At 41.6% G+C, this 18,601-nt stretch overlaps 1 protein-coding gene across 11 annotated transcripts in view; it reads right to left on the bottom strand.

The window, feature by feature from the left end:
• The window catches only part of RARB (retinoic acid receptor beta), a 319,701-nt gene that overhangs the window by 13,749 nt on the left and 287,351 nt on the right, over positions 1-18,601 (bottom strand). For all 11 annotated transcript variants that reach the window (XM_072925727.1, XM_030266967.4, XM_030266968.2 and 8 more), the window contains one exon: positions 6,735-6,895. In XM_072925727.1, the coding sequence (XP_072781828.1) occupies positions 6,735-6,895 (161 nt within the window). The remainder of the gene's footprint in view (positions 1-6,734; positions 6,896-18,601) is intronic.

Below are 18,601 nucleotides of genomic sequence, written 5' to 3'. Positions count from 1 at the left end.
ATACTTCTCTGTTACTTATGATTGCAGAGGCCATCTGTACAAGGAATACAAATGAACTTAAACATTTCCAAATGCCACCCTCATTATTCTTCCTTGCCATTATATAATAAGTGCATTGAGAAAGACAATTTACAGTTGTACCCCAGAAAATATAAATGAACAGTGGAACAAGAATATTGGGTCCTCCTCTGGAAAAAGCAGCACAATATTTGGGACATAGTTTCACATACTTAAGGTCTTAGAAAATTGGTTCTGCTTAATTTCTCTGCTCTGTGGCTCTGCCACAGCTTTCTGAAGCTACAGTCTCCCATGACTTACAGAGCATTTATTTACACGATGTTAAGGAAAATCCCATGTGCCTTGATGAATGCTACATGCTCATTTGATGGTGCATCCAACATACACTCCCACTGCTGGAATTGTAACGAGAACATTCTGGTGGCATCTTTCAGGGAATGTTTATATTCACCTACCTCAAAGTCTCCATCATTTTCTAGACTGCATAGGAAACTTGTGTTAAGTTTGTGATCAAACTCACATTTTCATACATCTGGAATAACCACTTAACCCTTGAAAGAGCTGAACATGTCAGCCAAGAACAGTCTGGCTCAAAATCTGCTGTGACCCATTTGGTGCCAACACTGGGTGTCATAAGAAGACCTGATGAGTCCATTCCAATAAACCCAGGACTCCAGCAGAGTGACAAGAAGCAGGTAATGACAGAGCTCTGAAATACTTAAATCTCCTCTCCTTCTGCCCTCACATGCAGTGTGCTATCAGCATTTGATCCAATGCTATTTAGGATGCAGCCAGCGTGATGGTGACCCCCAATGCCTTACTTCATAAGCCACCAAGTTCAGTGTGCATTACAGCTGCCTTCAGCATGTGGGTGGATCTCTTCACTGCAGGAGAAATTTAACCTATAAAATTATGCTAAAGCCGTGGCTTTCTCCCCAGCTGCAGAGGAAGCCCATGTGATCAGCTGCCTCAGTCTCAGCTGGTTGAAGTTAAAATGCTAAATTAACTTTAAAATTAAAGTTAAATGAGCAGAGTCTCAACCTAAAAGTCTAACAGACATGGCAGATTAAATAGCCATCAAAAAGCATTCAAATTACACAGATCACACTTCCTTGGAGGAAACATTTCCAGTGAGCCTGCCACCACCACTGCTGATGGTGAGGACATCCACCTCTTAGAAAACCAGTGAAGCCATTATCTTGTCAGCTTTCTTTGGTTCACAGGAAGGACACAGGGCTGGGAGAGATTGGTGAGGCAAAGTGGAGTGAGCTCAGCTTGGCTGTGATGCTCTGGACCCCATCCTGGTGCTGCCTTCACAAGACACTGCCACTACCATCAGTCATGAAGGGGAAAGTCCTGACAGATCCCCAGGGTGCCACCAGCCTGACATTCACCCTCACTAGGAACAGCATGGAGATTCGAGCCAGGAATATTTCCATTAGGCCCTAATTGCAAAAAATAAACACTGACTGTGCTGAGCAGTCCAAAGGAGCATGTGTGCTCTTTCCTGCTACTCCTCTCTTTAGGGGATAATTAATTAATTTAATAATTTCTATTTGAATTTTTATTCTGGGAGTTTCCTCTATTTTCTTTTGGTTTTTTTTTAAATGACAAAAGAAAATGTCTTTATTATGCTAAACCTAAAGAATTGCCTTCAAAATGGTCCAAAACTAATGAGTTAACAGTGATTGTAATGCCCTTTGAAACATTTCTTTCAGCTACTGGAGTATGCATCCTTCAGATTTATTTTATCTCATCCTCAAGGACCTTGGTGAAATACAGTACATTGGAGGAAAAATAAGATCAAGATGTGCAGTCATTCAGGCTGTAATTAAATTTAATAGGCAGTTTATCCAGTTCATAGAAAGATGGCATAGCAGAGAGCTACACAAAGCAGAGCCTAAAGCAGGAAATCATTTTACAATAGGGTATCCATCTGGAAAAAAAGACGTTGCATGAAACCAGCAAGTGTGAACGAAATCTTCATCAGTATCATATGAGGTTACTTTATCATGCTGCAGTGCCAGCAAGGGGAAGTTTGACGCATCTTCTATTAGGAGTAATGCACGACCGTCGTAACAAATGTAAATCTAACTCTCTATTATGCAAACTGAAGAGAAGGAGCAGTTAATAAAATACAAAATAACCAGGTGTTTTATTATGCCAGGTGCCAGATCCCTCAGCATTGGAGCTAATGTGGTTTGCACATTATCCTTGAGATACTATAAATGGAAAGAGTTTTAACATTCTAATCTGTTAATGAATGTCAACACAAGTGTCAAAGGAAAAAGAGCTGGATTTTTAGCAGCATTGTCAGTATTGAAAAACCAAAACTGACTCATTATCAATGTACAGGTTGAACAATAAAACACAGGGTTAAAAAAAATGCACAACAGAACTCTGATTAAATTTGCCTGGAGATCTCATCTATCCATGCTGTGAAAAAGATGCAGACGCTATGACTTTTCCTGAATATTTTACTGAAGCGGGTTTTTGGGTGTCTTTTCCAGGAGCAGTCTCACATGTTTTTCAGGCCTATGCACCAGTGCACATATGGCGGAACAATACTGTAATACACCCTAGTGGCATCTTTATCAGTGGAAAAGCCCAACCTTGCTATGAAATCCAATTAAACAGCCATTTTTGCCACATAAATTGATCCCATTTTTTCCATCATTTTTGTTTTTTCATTGCAGGCTGCTCTGTCTCCACATTAACAATATGGGATGAGGTACTCATAGAAACATACACAGCAGCAGAATCCCTACTGTCTTTAAAACCCACTTTACAAAGGAAACAAGGCTCACAGGGGCACTCTGCCCTAATCAGAAGCACTCGTGATGCCTCTTTAGTAAAAGCAGCAATGCACTGAAGCTCCAGCGAGTTCACTGAGGACCACGGCACACGTCCCTGCTTAGTCCCAGTATCAAGAGATACACACATTATATATATATATATATATTCCTCTGCAATGGCACAGAACAATACCTGCGTAGTTTCTAAGACCAGCACTCACAAAGAACAAAATGCTGCCAAGATATGGAACCTCTTCACTTCCAGCTAGCCAAGAGCAACTCAGGAGAATCTGCAGCAAGGGTCTGCAGAGCCAAAACTGTTTTCTGTTTTGTCCTCCCTTTATCACAAGGCTGGATGTAACACAGCTGTAGACTTACAAATAACACCACTCTCAAGGGACAAGCAGTATAGTTACACTCAATTATACTATAAAGTATGACATCTCCAGAGAAATTACTCAGGCACTCTCCCTTACCTGGATGACAGTAATAAAACAGATCTGTTTATGATGGACTTTTGGAATCCATTACATTTAAACAGCTTGCTGATTCTCATCATTGGTAGAACTGTACTTGTCACTGCCCACCAAATGCAACTGTTAAGTCAAATGACCCAGGGGATTTAATACAAGTGCTGTTCTCCCATTATTTTAAGTAGATTTCTATTAACTATGCAAAGCATGGGGCCACTTTTTCTTTTTAAAGAGCAGATGGATATAAAAAAGAGTAATTGAAAATGCTTCTCCAAAACCATTTTCTACAGGTAAAAATACAAAATGGAGAGGGAGGGGGAATCACCATGTAACCTTTCCCTCTGGGAAATGCAGGCTGCAGTACTCAAGAGTGAGAGGAGCCAGATACACAAGCCAAATGCCTGAACAGATTTTTATTTTTACTATATCTCTGTAAGGTCTTTTTTACTTTACACTCCTATAATTTTTTGCTCTGTTTAGCAACAAACAAAATCTTCTTTTGAAACAGTCTGGATGATCATGTAAATGAAGGCACTCGAGGGCTGCTCTTGCAGAACAGTTTCTGCCATCCACCATCCCTGTCAGTACACAAATGCAAGGCTCACAAAATTCAACGAAATCCACATAGGTTAGAAACACTCACTTCTCACCTCTCACTTAGAGAATTAAATTAAAAACTCTACGGTTATAAAAGCAATCTGTGTGCTCTGTAGTGTGAGCATGCCATGCTTCACAACTGAAAGCACTCAGAACCAGACATAAAAGCAGGACTGGGGGCAATCTTCTACATGTACTAGATTGTTACTATCAAAAAAAGCAGAGTGGCATAGGCTTTTAGCCTATACACTCCCCTTGGACTCAGCACTTAGAAAAAGGGCCCTGTGCTCCTTTGTTTTTTGATTTCTGGTCTCTGCTTCAAGTGTCTCAGATTGTGGTCGGAGCCCTGCCGTTCCATCAGCAGCTGGTGGTGGTGCCCAGGCACCGGAGCCATGCTCCTGTGACCAGCACACACAGCTTCCACATCTCAGACCCTCTTGTGTCCTCAGTGCTGCAGAAAGGATTACCCCCTGCCCCTGGGCTGGCGGGTGGTTGGAGGGGAAGATGACCCTTACTGCAGCCCCAGCACTACTCTGTCCTTCCCACATGAGCTCGTAATGCTGAAGTCCTACCTCAAATGCCGAAGCTGCTGCCAGGCCTTACCTAAAAGAGAGATTTAAACACTCTGCATTTCACACACAGACTATGAGAATGCAGCAAGAAGACAGTATTTAGCATCACTGCTATTAGTTCTGATGCAGCATTTGAAGGAAGCTACATCACTCTTAAAGATTCATGGTAAGCCAAAAAGAACTCTTTGAATATAATTTTGTTATTGCAACAAAATTTAAAATTCAAGGTAAGCCAAAAGGAACTCTTTCAGTATAATTTTGTTATTGCAACTTGTACCATGACAAAGCAGGAGGTAGCTGAGCTCCATGCAGCCGTTCACTGCTTTGGACTTCCAACAGAGCAACGCTAAAAACAAGAAATCTCCTGCCCCAGGCTGTTCCATCAGGCTTGAGATATGAACAACCAATATCCAGCCTCAGAAAGAGTGCGGTAAAATCCTGGCTACTCGTGTTCCATAGACCAGATTCATCTGCTCATTACTGAGATCCAAGTGATCTCAATAAGGGCTCTGAAATTCCAACAGGGACAGAAACTCGCTGTGGGGTTCAGACAGAACCTAAGGACGAAGGCATCAGCAGTGGGTGTGCTATGCAACAACACCCTCTCCAATTCCATCCACCTGTATCATTTCAAGAGCTAAAAGTTTAATGATGCTTCAGCATCCAGTACCTAATGCAAGCGCAGAGGTGCCAAGGTTTATCTTTCAACCCTTGAGGATCTTTGGCAATTACCAGGATGCAGTACAGTACCATCCCACCAGCTGCAGTGCACTCTGCTAACTCCCAGGTAACGTGGAAATACGTACTAATGTGTTCTGCTGGGAAGGACCGGAGAAACATGTGGAGGACAGGCTCCTTCCCCAGTACTAATCAGTTTACATGGGGCTCAGATTTAAATGTGAAAAGTGCTTGTGGAAATACTTTCAGCAACATGAAAAATGTGCCTTTTCCTAAAATCACACATGTGCTTGCTTTTCTTGCACTTAAATACCAAGTCTTACACTCAGACCTCAGCTTTGAGCCTTGTACTTTGTTTTGTAAATAGATTATGCCATATAAAATGCACCCTGATTGCTAAAACAGTGAATATTGACAGCACACAGGGATTTGCCTATGTCACTCTGAGAAATTCAATGTTTGTTTCAATAGCAGAAAATTTACTCAAACCAGGGAGCAATCCAGTGATATAAGTATTTCATCTGGCTTCTGAGGATTGGTCCCAGATCTTCAGCTGGGGCTGGAGGGCAAGAACCATGGAGGCAGCTGTCTCTGTGCCCCAGCCATGTCACTCCTAAACTCCTGCTCTCAGCAGTGAGAGCACATGCTTGACTACCTCAGGATGTTTTGCACATCCCTCTGAAAGAGTCAGTGCTGCGGCAACCAACAGTAAGCCCAGGCCCCGTAGTCATTTCAGTCATTTCTCTATTGATAAGGCTCTAAACATTACCTAATAGTTATTTTTCATCATCTCTTTTACTACTGGATTTGTAAACTTGACATTGAATTTTCTTTAATCAATTAAAGAAAATTTAATGTTAATACTTTCCCTGTATTTAGCAACATATATATGTATAAAAGAAAAATTATTTCCCTGGCTCAACTCTGAAGAAATTCCCATAATACTGAGCTTCTTGATAAGGAGGCTGATTTTTTATTTCTAAAAGAAGCAGAAGTTTTTGCTGTTATGGGATCTTTTGGTAGACTGGGAAAGGATGCGTAATTTTTGGGGTTGTCATGTGCAGAGCCAGGAGTTGAACTCAGTGATCCTTGTGGGTCCCTTCCAACACAGGATATTCTATGATTCTAGGAATAAACTGCAAATGAGTATTTTGGAAAGTGTTTTACTTAAACATTTCATATTTTCCTTGACCTTGGTAGCTTTGGGACTATCACCAGTAATCCAGCAGCATTTAGGAACTCCCTACACCTGCAAAGCTGTAATCCGCTGATGCACGAGCAGAGATCACATCTTTGGAAGCCAACAAATTTCTAATGAATGATGGAATGTAACTGACTCATGGTCTCGGAGCTGGTCGTTTGGCTGGATTAATCCTCCAGGAGTCTCTTGTGATACTGATACCGCTAAGTAGCGCTCACATCTAAGTGCAATTTCTCTCCCCAGCAGGCAGCCTTTGCACACACACTTCTGTTTTTTCCTGGCTTAGAGGTGCAAAGAGTGAATCTACTGTTCCATCTATTTAAAATGTCTAGAGCTTCCAAAACTCACATCATCCAGGCATATCCAGAACACCCTGCCTCCAACCATACTCCACACTCACCGTAGTGTATTTTCCCAGCTGGCAGAGCGAGGGGAAGGTTTCCTGGTGAGCTTTTCGGATCTTCTCAGTGAGATCATCTAACTCTGCTGTCATTTCATAGTTTTCTGTGGACTCTTGCTTTGAAGGTTCCTTCTTCTTTTTGTTCCTGTCGTTTCTGACAGCTGTAGGAAAAGCAGAGATACAGATCACATGGAGTTATTTGGATCAACCTATGTTGCCTTTGCTGCTCTATTTCAAATCACTGTAAAATGCTGCTATTTTAAACACACATTATTTTAGTTGACTATAAAAATGTTATATACACAGAGGACACTAATTCCAGCTTATTCATTTAAAAATAATTTAAGAACTAAATGTAGTGAGCAGTGATTAAACCAAACTTCCACAGGGGTTTGTTGTGGGTGTGTCATCACAATCCCATGGTATCTGCCTTCCAGGAAAGTCTACTGCAACTTCATTTGCACAGTGTCTTAGTAACTCTGTGAGGTGGGATTTTTTACTGTAGGACTACAGTTCTGCATTGTGGATGGTGAAACCCTCTGCAGTGAATTAGTCACTATTTTACTGGATGTGAACAACACTAAAAAAAGACAGCAACTCTCTTTCTTCTTAAGTACCTCAGCATGGAAGATAAAGCCCCACACTAATACAAACTCCAGCAAACAGAAGTTATTTAAAAGGAAAGTTAAATGTGAAAACAGTAAACAAAAGAAGATAAAACACGTTAAATTCAAGTTCTGAAGATCAAAGCAGAAGTACAAACACTTGAAAGAGAAAAAATGGCAGTGAAGCTATCTAAAGTTGCTTGCCATCTGCTTCTGCACTCAGATCAGCCTTCTACCTTCCCCCGGCCGTGGGGGATTACTGGAAATATGCATTGTGCTCACTCATGCTGTAATTGATTTCCCACATATTTGTGTTTTGTAATAAAATATGACAGCTGCTCCATCACCATGCTGCTCTTTGTTCTTTTAATGAAAATAGCTTAATTTTACAAAACGTGCCCAGGAGATAAGTCCATGTCCGCAGTATTGCCAGTAATTGTGAACTTTATCAAGAGTCTTGCTGTTAGCTAAAGCTAACGTCTTAAGTGTAACCAGATGCATAAGGCTTTACAACAAAGCCAAGCAAAATCAATCCTTCTCCCCAAAGACTCCATGTCAATATTAAACACCCTGAAGACTAAATCTTACTGGATAAATAAAACCAATCTTAACATTGTTAGTATTCAAAACCTCACAATATTTAAAACAAGGCCCTAAACTCGGAGGGTGCAGCTGGTGGGTTTGGCACATGTGAGCATGGCCAGGGATTTTGGATGGCCAAAGACTTGCTGATTCTTATTTGTACTGTCCTGCCCCAGAAAGTGCATCTATCTGTGTCATAGGGAAGGAAGCACAAAGCCACCTCCATGCCAGCTTGGGTTCCCCAGGCCCATCTCAATATCTTCTGTGGTCGCTTCCTACATGCCAGTGAACAACAACAATCATAAAGAGCATAAAAAATCATGGGCTGGGAAAGCATCAGAGTCAGAGGCATCTACAGAAATAACATACTGTCTGTAATAGAAAACAAGGAATAGATATGTGGAGAACATTGTTTCTCCATCACGAGGCCATTAGGCACATAATCCATGCAATGTATGGCTCTGGTCTTCTCACTAATAGTCTGAATTTACAATTGAGAGAATTCTGATGCCAGTCATTCACATTTTGAGCATGAACTTGACTTAACTGTGTGACAGACCCTAACTGAAGTTAGTAATGTGCTTGGTTGGCTCAGGGCTGGGATACTGAGCAGCCCCCTGGATTAATAACCTTGAACACCATCAATTTTGGTGTTTGGAGAACACAGACCCAAAGGAGACTAGCAAGAGTGGACCAAAATGGTTATTCCTTGCAAAGGTACAATGCTACTAGTGTAGTCAGGTTTAGGGGGATGGTTCCCCCCACTTCCTCTTACAAGTTTTCCCTTCAAGCAAATGCTATGATTTGTTTGCTGGACCCCAGGGCAGAGCACAAGCACCATGTTTTGCACTGAAAAAACATCCAGGACCCAGAGGTATGTCTCGAGTGCTGCAAACTACCACTGCACTTCAGAAACAAATCCTAATCACCGCTGTACTTGTGAGATAAAAGAGCTCCTTAGAAAATTCCGTTAACTCCTATACAACTACAAAGAGCAATAAACCTTCGTCACAAAGCCCCACTTACTTGTAGCTCTACAAGCTGATTGATAAATTTGCCAAGCAGGCGGCCTCAACAACTACTTCGCTCTACAGTTTTTAACTCTTTGTGGAAGATGAACGCATTATTCAGGCCAGGCTTCAAAGCAGGTGCCAAGGGTTCCCAGAGGTCAGGAGATAACTCTGGCAGGAACCCTGCCATGCTCCTCTGCTACCCCAGTACTGCTCCTTCTGCAGTGTACTTGATGTCCCTTTCCCTCCAAAGGCCACCGGAGGGACAGCTGCTGGTCAGTCATCCTCACCAAATTGGCCCAGCTCTGTCCTCTTTCTCTTTTGGTGCAAATCAGAGGTTAGAAACGGGAGAAGTAACACAGCCTGAAAACTAGGGATGTTTTTTGTTCCTCATTAACTTTCTTATATGACTCTGATAGCTTTTAAAATAATGAAAATCCAGAATAATATATAGATTCTTACTTTATTCATTAAGACTGCATCAGATATGTCAGTGTTTCCATATTCCCTGTAAGATAATGGATTAAAATGCTGACATATAACACCCAAGCTCCGAAAATATAAAACATTTCAATAACACCAAACTATTGGGAAGATTTAACTACAGTTATACATCAACATGAAAAAAAAAAAAAAAAAAAAAAAAGAAAGACCTTAAGACAACACTATGTTTAAAAGAGTTAAATAAAAACATATAGACACACACATTTACGCAGTAAATTTAAAAAACCATCACTGCTCTGGGAACAGGAACTGTCACACTGCATGTGGGAAGGATTTTAGATTACAGCTTATGCTTATATTACATAAATCACACCTTTTGGTATCTTGATCTTTACATGCATATGATCACATCAATCCTCGATGCAATTCCACTGCCTTTTAATGATGATACGCCAGTGATGAATCTGTGTCACAGTTAATGCTGCCATAGAAAACTCAGGTTATGAATTTCATTACTTGTGCACTAAATTCTGACTTGATGGCTGCACTAATTAGAAGCTCCCAACAGGGGACAGTGTGGAAGCTCTCTTGCCCTATGAGAACTCTCAGAAGTTAAAGAAGAATAAATAAGGTGGTAGTGTGGGGAAGGAGAATGAAAAAAGGTGTATCTTGATACGTGAGGAAGCCAGGTCTTGGCGCGTCTCAGAAGGCTGAGTGACACACGCCCACACCTGTGCACGTCTGCTTCAATCTATCTTCCTGTGACAGCTTCCCTATCCCCTTGACACACACGCCAGGACTTGCACTTCCACACCCAGAAACCTCCAGGCAGCCACAGCAGGGTTCACAAGCTGGCAAAGATACTTTCTGCTGCCTTAGGAACTAGCCCCTACCTTCACATGTTCAGCCTCCTCCCTGATGGTAGAGGGGCAGAACATCACCCCTTATCCTGTTCAGTCTGTTCTCCTCACCCCAGGTTTGCCTTGCTTTTTCCTTAGCCTCAGATACACCTCCCCTCTTCTGCTCAAAGTGATGGACAGGGCACAAAAGTTGCATCAGGGTCAGATGCATTCTTCAAGGAAAGCAGGGCCTGCTGTAGATGGAAATAAGTACAGAGAAGACACAAACAGCTTCTCTTGGAGAACCCCAGTGCTCTCATTTAGTAACCATGCAGCAATTCTCCTGCCTGAGTGAGGTCATTTCAAGCACATCCTAATGCAGGGAATTGTCCAGTCTTAAACACAAACCCCTCAGGTCCACCAAACTTAGCCACTGTTTGGCTAAGGATAAGCTGGGATCCAGCCCATGAGACTTCAACAGTTTCTAGAAAATCAGGTAAAATCATGGAATAGTGAATATTTGTACATCCATTTGTCAAAAGTGGCACAAACATGTCCAGGGGAGAAGAACTTGCCACTCACAATGCAATTTTTCCTACTACTTGCACAACCCGCACTTCCCCAGATATCCAGAAGATACACAGACAGCTCCTTTCATGTATTAAAATGATTAATCAGCTATAAATTCATGATTTGAACTGCTATCACTGCAGTTTTGCCTCTTGGAGATCCCCGTGACCTTTGAAGAGCTCTGTGTAACAGCCGGTTTTGTTCCTGTAGCAACAACTACTAGTGCTTCCAGTCAGTTTGCATTCCTGTAAAACCACACTTCTCTTGTCCCCAAATATTTTGGAAGTTACTCGTTAAGCTAACAAACCTCAAAAGCACCATAAAGCACACTGAGCAAGTCAGTAATTGCACAGTGCTGGGCACAAGGTTGGTCTGCAAAATGACTCTTTTTGTTTGTAAAACCCAGTGAGAAGTGAGAGGTGAACTGAGGTAGGAACGCTGCAGACCTGCCAGTTCTCCCTTCTGGGCAGAGGCTCGCTGTCCCGCCTGTCCTCCTGCTCCTTGGGAAGCCACCTGTCCTGTCTGAGCCTGGGCAGGCCGATGGTGCCACGTGCGGCTGTGGGGCTGATCCCCAGCACTGCAGCTGGGAAATCCAGAAGCACCAAGCTGTTTGTTAGGGTGGAAACCCTAACACAGGAGCACAGCTCCTCCACGCTCTTGCTTCTCCAACTCCAGTGGCAGCTGCTAAAAAAATTCTAATTACGGCAGAAGTTAGCAGCTGTGGCCAATTTCAGTCAAATATTTCAGTCAAATATTTCAGTCAAATAAGCAAAATGCTTACCTACTGCCAATACCAACTGTGCTCCATCAGGCTAAATGCCCAACATATACCACACATTACTCTTCAACAAACTGTGCTAAATGGTATGGAATGGCAGTCCATAAGGGTGTCTTTCCCAACAGATCTTCCCAACCTCAGAAAATCTCAAACCAAGGGAGTCTTGGCAACCCTGCTGCTGCCGCTGAATTAGGCTGTCTGACCCCATGGTTAAAAGCAACACCCAGTTGCACACTCCAGGGAGATTCCAGGCCTGAGAACTCGTGGAAGAAAGCACAAAGATGAGGCAACTCAAGGAGTTTGAGTTTCCTATCTTCAAGACATGGAAAGGAACAAAACAATCATCTCAGAAGCAATAAATCACACTCGACAAACTGACGAGCCATCAATTCAGGACAGTGAGACTCCTGTTCACATTAACAGCAGCACAAGTGCAAGCCAAACACACTAAAATATGCAGAATGCCAGGTAGTTATAAATAGATTTGTTTCCTAGGTTGTGATTTCCAGATGAAATAATGTTTTCTTTCAGGCAAAACAGCTCATTCTTAAAAAAAGCCAGGAAACTATTTTAAAATAAATTTCCATGCCAAAACTTGGCTTTGACATATGGAGAATGATTGGAGACAAAGCCCATTTCAAACACAAAACTCATTTCTAATGGACAAAGCAAATAAAAGTACACAATTGTGTAAGGGGCTTACAAAACCAAAACACATTGAAACCTGCATATTTTGTAGCTGATTCTGAGAAATCAACCATGTCAGCTGTTGGATAACAATCGCCAGAAGAAAACATCTCAAATTAAGTGAGATAGTATCTCTCTACAGACACATATCAAAATTAACAGGGAGCACAGAGAAACAATCATGGAAGACATTTCATAAGCACCTGGCACGCTATCATTTTTCCCCAGGCACAGAGCAAGCACATCCATTACAGAATTCGAGCCCGCCCAGGGTTTCCTATTGAGAAATAACATTCAGCTATGGCAAACCCGCCCCAGCCAACACGCCAGGAACCTCAGTTAAACCACAGGGGAACACACCACAGATCCAGAAGACATCGGCCTGTCGCCTGCCTTCACGTACACTGGCTCTTCCAGCCACTCCTGCTATTTTTTTTTAACCTTTTTTTTTTTTTTCTTTTTTTGAGGAAGGTAAATTTGAACTCTGCCTTGCAGCTTTGTATTATTCATTACATAATTGCTATGTTTTATTAGAAATATGATCTATTATAACCTTGAATATGGTAACTTAAATGACATTGAAAATTAGATTATTCTGATTATTAGAGAAGTGAGAAAGGCACTAAACATTTGTAAGGCTGATAATCAATCAGTGTATCCATGTGAGTGCAATAAAAATCAATCAGGAGCTAGTGCGTTTAAATCTAATTTTTTAAGCATGACATTTTCTTCTGAGTTTCTTTTTTAAATGTCACCCTCTTCTACAACAGTGATTGATTCTATCCCCAGGGATAGTTAACTCCAACTGTTTTATTCATTGCACTGAGCTCTTGTATCGTCTTTTCTAAATATCAATTTAATGACAACAATAATATTTTTATCAAAATGTGAAATTCAGAAATAGGCATTCAAAACAGCAAGAAGCACGACAGTACATTTAAACTGCTACAAATACCAGGGATCTTTTAACTAGCAAGCAGTGTACTTTACTTAACACAGAAAATGGTGGAATTTTGTGTCTCTCCCATCTTCTTTTTCCTCGCATAAAAGAGAAGGCTAAGGATTTGCTTGTTTAAAAAATAATTCATTTAGAAATGTTTCAGTAGTGAACAATGAATCACTGGCTATAGGGAGCCCGTGAGTAATTACCTATGCCTTCAAAATAACCTTATTAGGCTATTGTAAGTGTAGGGGAGACCTTTGATACCTATAGCCTAAGGGCCTCTATTTTTCCATTCATGCACAGGGGATTTATATGGTTAGATCCTGACGAAAGCAGCACAGCTCCCATTTATGTGTGAGGATAACTGCGGGGTTAATATATCAGAGCTGAGTTATAAGAACAGGTTTCATTATATGAATGAATGATACAAATGGATGCTCTACAGCTTTATTTAACTGGCCTGAAACTTCACCTGTGGTTTCAAGGATTCTCATCAGTCTGAACAATTTCATTTTAGATGTGAAATTTGGCACCTGCTGTTGTCACATCCCTGAAATATTAGTAAGCGGAATGAGCAAAAAAAAAGAGTTTCTAGTCTTTAAAAAAACCCCAATACCATCTGAAATCAGATGTAGGACCAAAACTTAAAAGCCAATGCAAAACAACAGGCTGAGAAAAATACTCTTTGAAATTAGGTGAAAGCTAGGCCTTTTGTATTCTTTTATCTATTTATTTAAAATTAATATTTATATTATTGCACTGTCTTTAAAAAAATATTGTTAAATTTTTTTTAATTTTAAGACATACAGAAGGAAAATCAGCAGCTCTTATACTTGGGATACTTAGAACTGCCAATCCAAGACCCAAAACCACTGCTGAAGGAAACCAAACAGGCACATTTGTCTTAAATGTTGCAGAACGACAGGACAAAAAAACTCAAACCAAGCAAACAAACCCCAAAACCCAAACCACCCACCTCAAAAAAAAACCAAAAAAACAACAACAACAAAAAAAAACCCAAACCAAAAAAACCCCACCAAAATCCCATAAGCTGTTTCCAAGTGTATGAGTATACCAACTAATGTCTACCTTTATATTTACTATAGTGTTTCAGGAATGGTTCAAGTTCTGCAGAACATGCCAAACAAAGTACCAACTGTCCAAAGAATAAAAATCAGGACTCCAGAAAAAATGGAACACCCCCCATACTCCCTAAACAGGTCCTAAGAACAAATGAGAAACGAAGAAGTTGCAAAAATAGAAAGTCGGTAAACAAATGGGAAAAAAAATCCAGAAGAAAATGTGTTCTGCAGCACATGGGTGTGGGCAGGTAGGGGATGAGGAGCAGCTGAGTCAGAGGCAGGACAGGCAGGGCACAGCACCTGAACTGAAAGGAGACTCCTTGGTCTCCCTTACCATCTCTCTACATATTCCAATCAAAGTAGGTGGAGAGATGGGATTATACATTAAATTATGAACTGTTTAAATAGCATTTGCCCTGTGATTTCCATTTTCAAAGTGCTTTAATATCATCAACTAATTGCCAGCGTGAAATAGGATAATCCACATGCTCTAAGCAGCTGATGCTTAAAGAGCTATTGAAGGTTGTTAGCACTAACAATTGCAGGCAGAATAAATCACTAATATTTCTCGTGAAGACTCACCAACATATCTGCAATGGAAATAGCCTAGCCATACTCATGGACTTGGACAAAATTTACTCACTGGTATGCTTCCACCTGTATTTCACATAGACATCACCTCAAGTTACGTAATATAGCCAGAAAATCCCATATGTGAGATGGAGTATCTCCACATGCAGGTCTTGCAAAGTCCCTTTGCACCTTGTGCAGCTGTTTAATTAAACTACACACATCATTCCCTCCTCACTCTAGTCATGCCCTATCTCTCTCAGTATTCTGCATGAAATCAGTCACTTTCTTACTCTCAACATAAAAACTATGACTTTCACTAAGATCTACCATGCTACTCGCAACAGGTTTGCAAGTAATTGCATCACTCAGTGGGTATTGCCAGTTTTTCCCTTCCCTGCACAGTGCAGGAATGGGTAAGAACTTTGGGAATCAATCACTCCATCTGGGGAGGTCTCCTAAATTTACAGAGCTTCTGCAGGTAATCCACTGAGAAGCGCCAGCCTGTGGCAGAATTCCCATGAAACTAAAACCCTCGGGGAAGCAGAGTGTTGTGTTTGCTATCTACTTCTTTGGCTGCCAAGATCCCAGTGGATTTACTAGTAACTTCTGTGGCAGTCCAGATAAAATTCTGCATGCAGCTGGTTAAACCAAAATACTCTGGGGAAATGGAGGACAGCTTTTCTGGAATTTCAGTGTCTTAACACATTAGCTAAAAATACACAAGGCAACAAACACAAAGTGATTATTCTTTCTCTTCCTTAAAGCTGAAGTGACTAAATGTATACACAGCAGTTGAAAAACTCTTACTAAATACTCACCCTGAAAATAAATTTCTATTAGGCTATAGTGCATTTCTTTTACCATAGACTGGGTGAAGAAAAAATCCCTAAATTTCAAACTCTGAACTTTCAGTCAGAAATCACTGAGAGGCCATTAAATCTGTCTCATCTCATTTCAGCTGTTGAGGTGCCCTTTCAAGTTACCTTCTCAAAGCAACTGCCCTTTTGAGCTACAATCTTGAAGCCTGGTACACTAACTCTTTATGGATAACCGATTATGAGCAAAAATACCCTGAATCTGACCTTTCTCTCAGGGTCATCAAAAGGTAAATCAGTCTACTTATCTACAGATATTACATTAATTTCTCTTAGGAGACAGGCATGGTAGTACGAGATGCTGGGGTTATCCAAAGTCCTCGTTTCAATTTGCTGGGCATTATCCAGGACCACCGATGGCCAAGGAAGTGCATAGCTGTAAGCTAAGACCAGACACTGCACACTATCCCTGTCCACTGTCTGGCTGTAACACTTCACACTTCAACCTGCCACAGCTATTTTATTTCTTATCCTAACATACACTGAGGAAAAGAATAAGGCTTACTTTTTACTTAACTAGCAAGCTACCTACCGTGACAAATTGCAACCTCTTTCCTGACAATGCCATCAACAAACTCCTTCCACAAAATAACTTTCCATAATAAGCACATTTATTCAATGTAATGAATGAGTCCAAGCTACAGGACAAATTCTGGTCATGCATGATAAAACTGACTTTACAGGAAGCAAATGCAAAGGCTACCAAAAAAAGGAGGTGAGCTGGAAGACCCCTTCCCTTTGCTTGCACACGGGACACTCAGGACTCAGGGCAATGGCTCCCCAGAAGTGAGAGCAGAAGTTCAGGAGCAATACCAAGACGGTGTGTCACTACATTTCTCCCTTTTATTATGGGTGGTTTCATGCAGTGAACACAGTCTGGTTTTCCCCAAACAGGGTTCACTCCCTACGTTATTTACCAGAATTAAAAATAACAGCCCCAACTTATCCCCACTGCTGTTTTTGTCTTGCAGTGGTGCTACTCCACTGATTGCAGCAGAGTCCTATTAGTGTGAAAACTACAGTAGCGTGGTGGGAGATCAGGTCTAATATCTGTATCTGCAGATGGATAACACCGCTTTCATACCTAAGTTTCATTTCTTTGTTTTGCCCCCAAGGCTGAATTTCACATTTGTACCTCCTGGTGGCTTGTGCAATTGTGTAAAGGTGCATCTAGCGAGAGAGCTGCCAACTGACAACACGTCTGAAGAGGTTCTGCGTGCGCAGGTGCTTCATCAGGCGCAGGGAACACATCGCCTCCCGCAACCGTAAATTGAGCTCATGAAGGCGCAGGAACAGTTGTTCCCGGCATGTTTGAAGGAAGGGAGCTGCACTCTCGAATCGCAGCGCTTGTCTGTGTTACAGCCTCGGCAGCTTGCAGCCCTGGCCTCCCACTAGGCCAGGGACAATAAAAGCAAAGAAATAGCTCAGAATCTATTTACCTATTCCTCCAAAGCAAATGTGGAAAACACACCATTACGAACTTACACACATTCTTTCCTAAATGCAAAAGCTCGTTTGTACTCCTACTACTAAAACAAAATAAAATAGAATTGCAATTGGGAGGTTATTTCCATCTCCCCAGGTGCCAGGATTGGCACCCAAAGTGGAGGGCAGGGGGGACAGACTGTGCACTCCACAACCACATTTGAGCCACCCTGCTCAAGCTTACCCTCCTGGCTAGCTGAAGCAGCAGGAGAAGGGAAGAACAGTATCATTTAACCAGGTGGACTAGAAGCACTGCTACATCAGCCAGAAAAAATTGTCTGTTTAAGCCTCACACTGATGCACAGTCCAACACAGCTGGTGGGCACACATCTGCACTGGCCAGGGGGCTTGGACAGCAGGTGGGTTTGATTTTTTTAAAGAACAGTGTGTATTGTTAAAGCTGTTTTGCCATAATGCTACAAAAAAAAAAAAGCTTAATCAAACGAGAAAATAACATGACCAAACAATACCGTTGCATCTCACTGCATTTTAGTGTGTTGTTCACATCCTTTCCCTTCCCAAAATCTGAGCAGTTGGAATAAACAATCTGCAGATTTGTTGTTGGGGTGGGGCATATTTTTTTGAAGATTACATAGTCCTGTTTTCACCAACTGTAAACTAAGGAGAAAGCAAGGAGTGAGGTCAGGGGACTTTTTTTTCTTTCCATCTCAGGATTTCAGAAAAGCCATGCCAAGCCAGCCAGCAGTCTCCGGGAAAGCCCTGCTGAAGCTGGCTGCTGCCACAGGTAAACAAGTTTATTCACTTTCAGCTTTAGCGTCTCACTGCCCACCCCGAAGAAGCACTACACCCACCAGCTGAGGCACTTAACAGGCCTTTGCCTCCCAGGCTTTTCTTCAGAACCCTTTCTGCCCATGCATGGCATAACTCGCTCTGAGCTCCAGCCAGGCTTAACAGGCAGCAGCTGGAGCCCCAGCTCACTTCTGGGATCTCTGCTCCTGGGACAACAGCAGGCTTTAGTGCGACTCTTCAAAGCAAAAGGTGCCTGGGAGACAAAGGCCCTTGTTTTTGCCTTTAATAAATACTGCTCCAGCCATAATTCACATACAAAAATACTGATTCTCATCTATTAATGCAGGCTCTCCAGACATCTGTACTCCTGCTTTATGTAGAGGCAAAAGCATCATGGCGTTACAGGGTCGAATTCCCTTAACACACCTACAGCAACCTCAGCTGTTTCAGCACTCACATTATGACATGAATCACTCCACAAACCTGCACCTCATTATCAGACTGTCTATTTTGATATATTTTATCTTTTATGTACAATGCCAAAGAAGTTCTTTAAAAATACATTCCAAATATTCTTTCATAAAAAAAAAAAAAAAAAAAAGCAAGAAAAAAGAAAAAAAAGCTTTGTTGTCTAGGACTGAAGT

Source organism: Taeniopygia guttata, chromosome 2 (assembly GCF_048771995.1).
Source record: "Taeniopygia guttata chromosome 2, bTaeGut7.mat, whole genome shotgun sequence".
In the NCBI taxonomy this organism is placed as follows: domain Eukaryota; kingdom Metazoa; phylum Chordata; class Aves; order Passeriformes; family Estrildidae; genus Taeniopygia; species Taeniopygia guttata.
The sequence above is the reverse complement of the archived record's forward strand: the minus strand, read 5'-3'. Positions and strand labels throughout refer to the sequence as shown.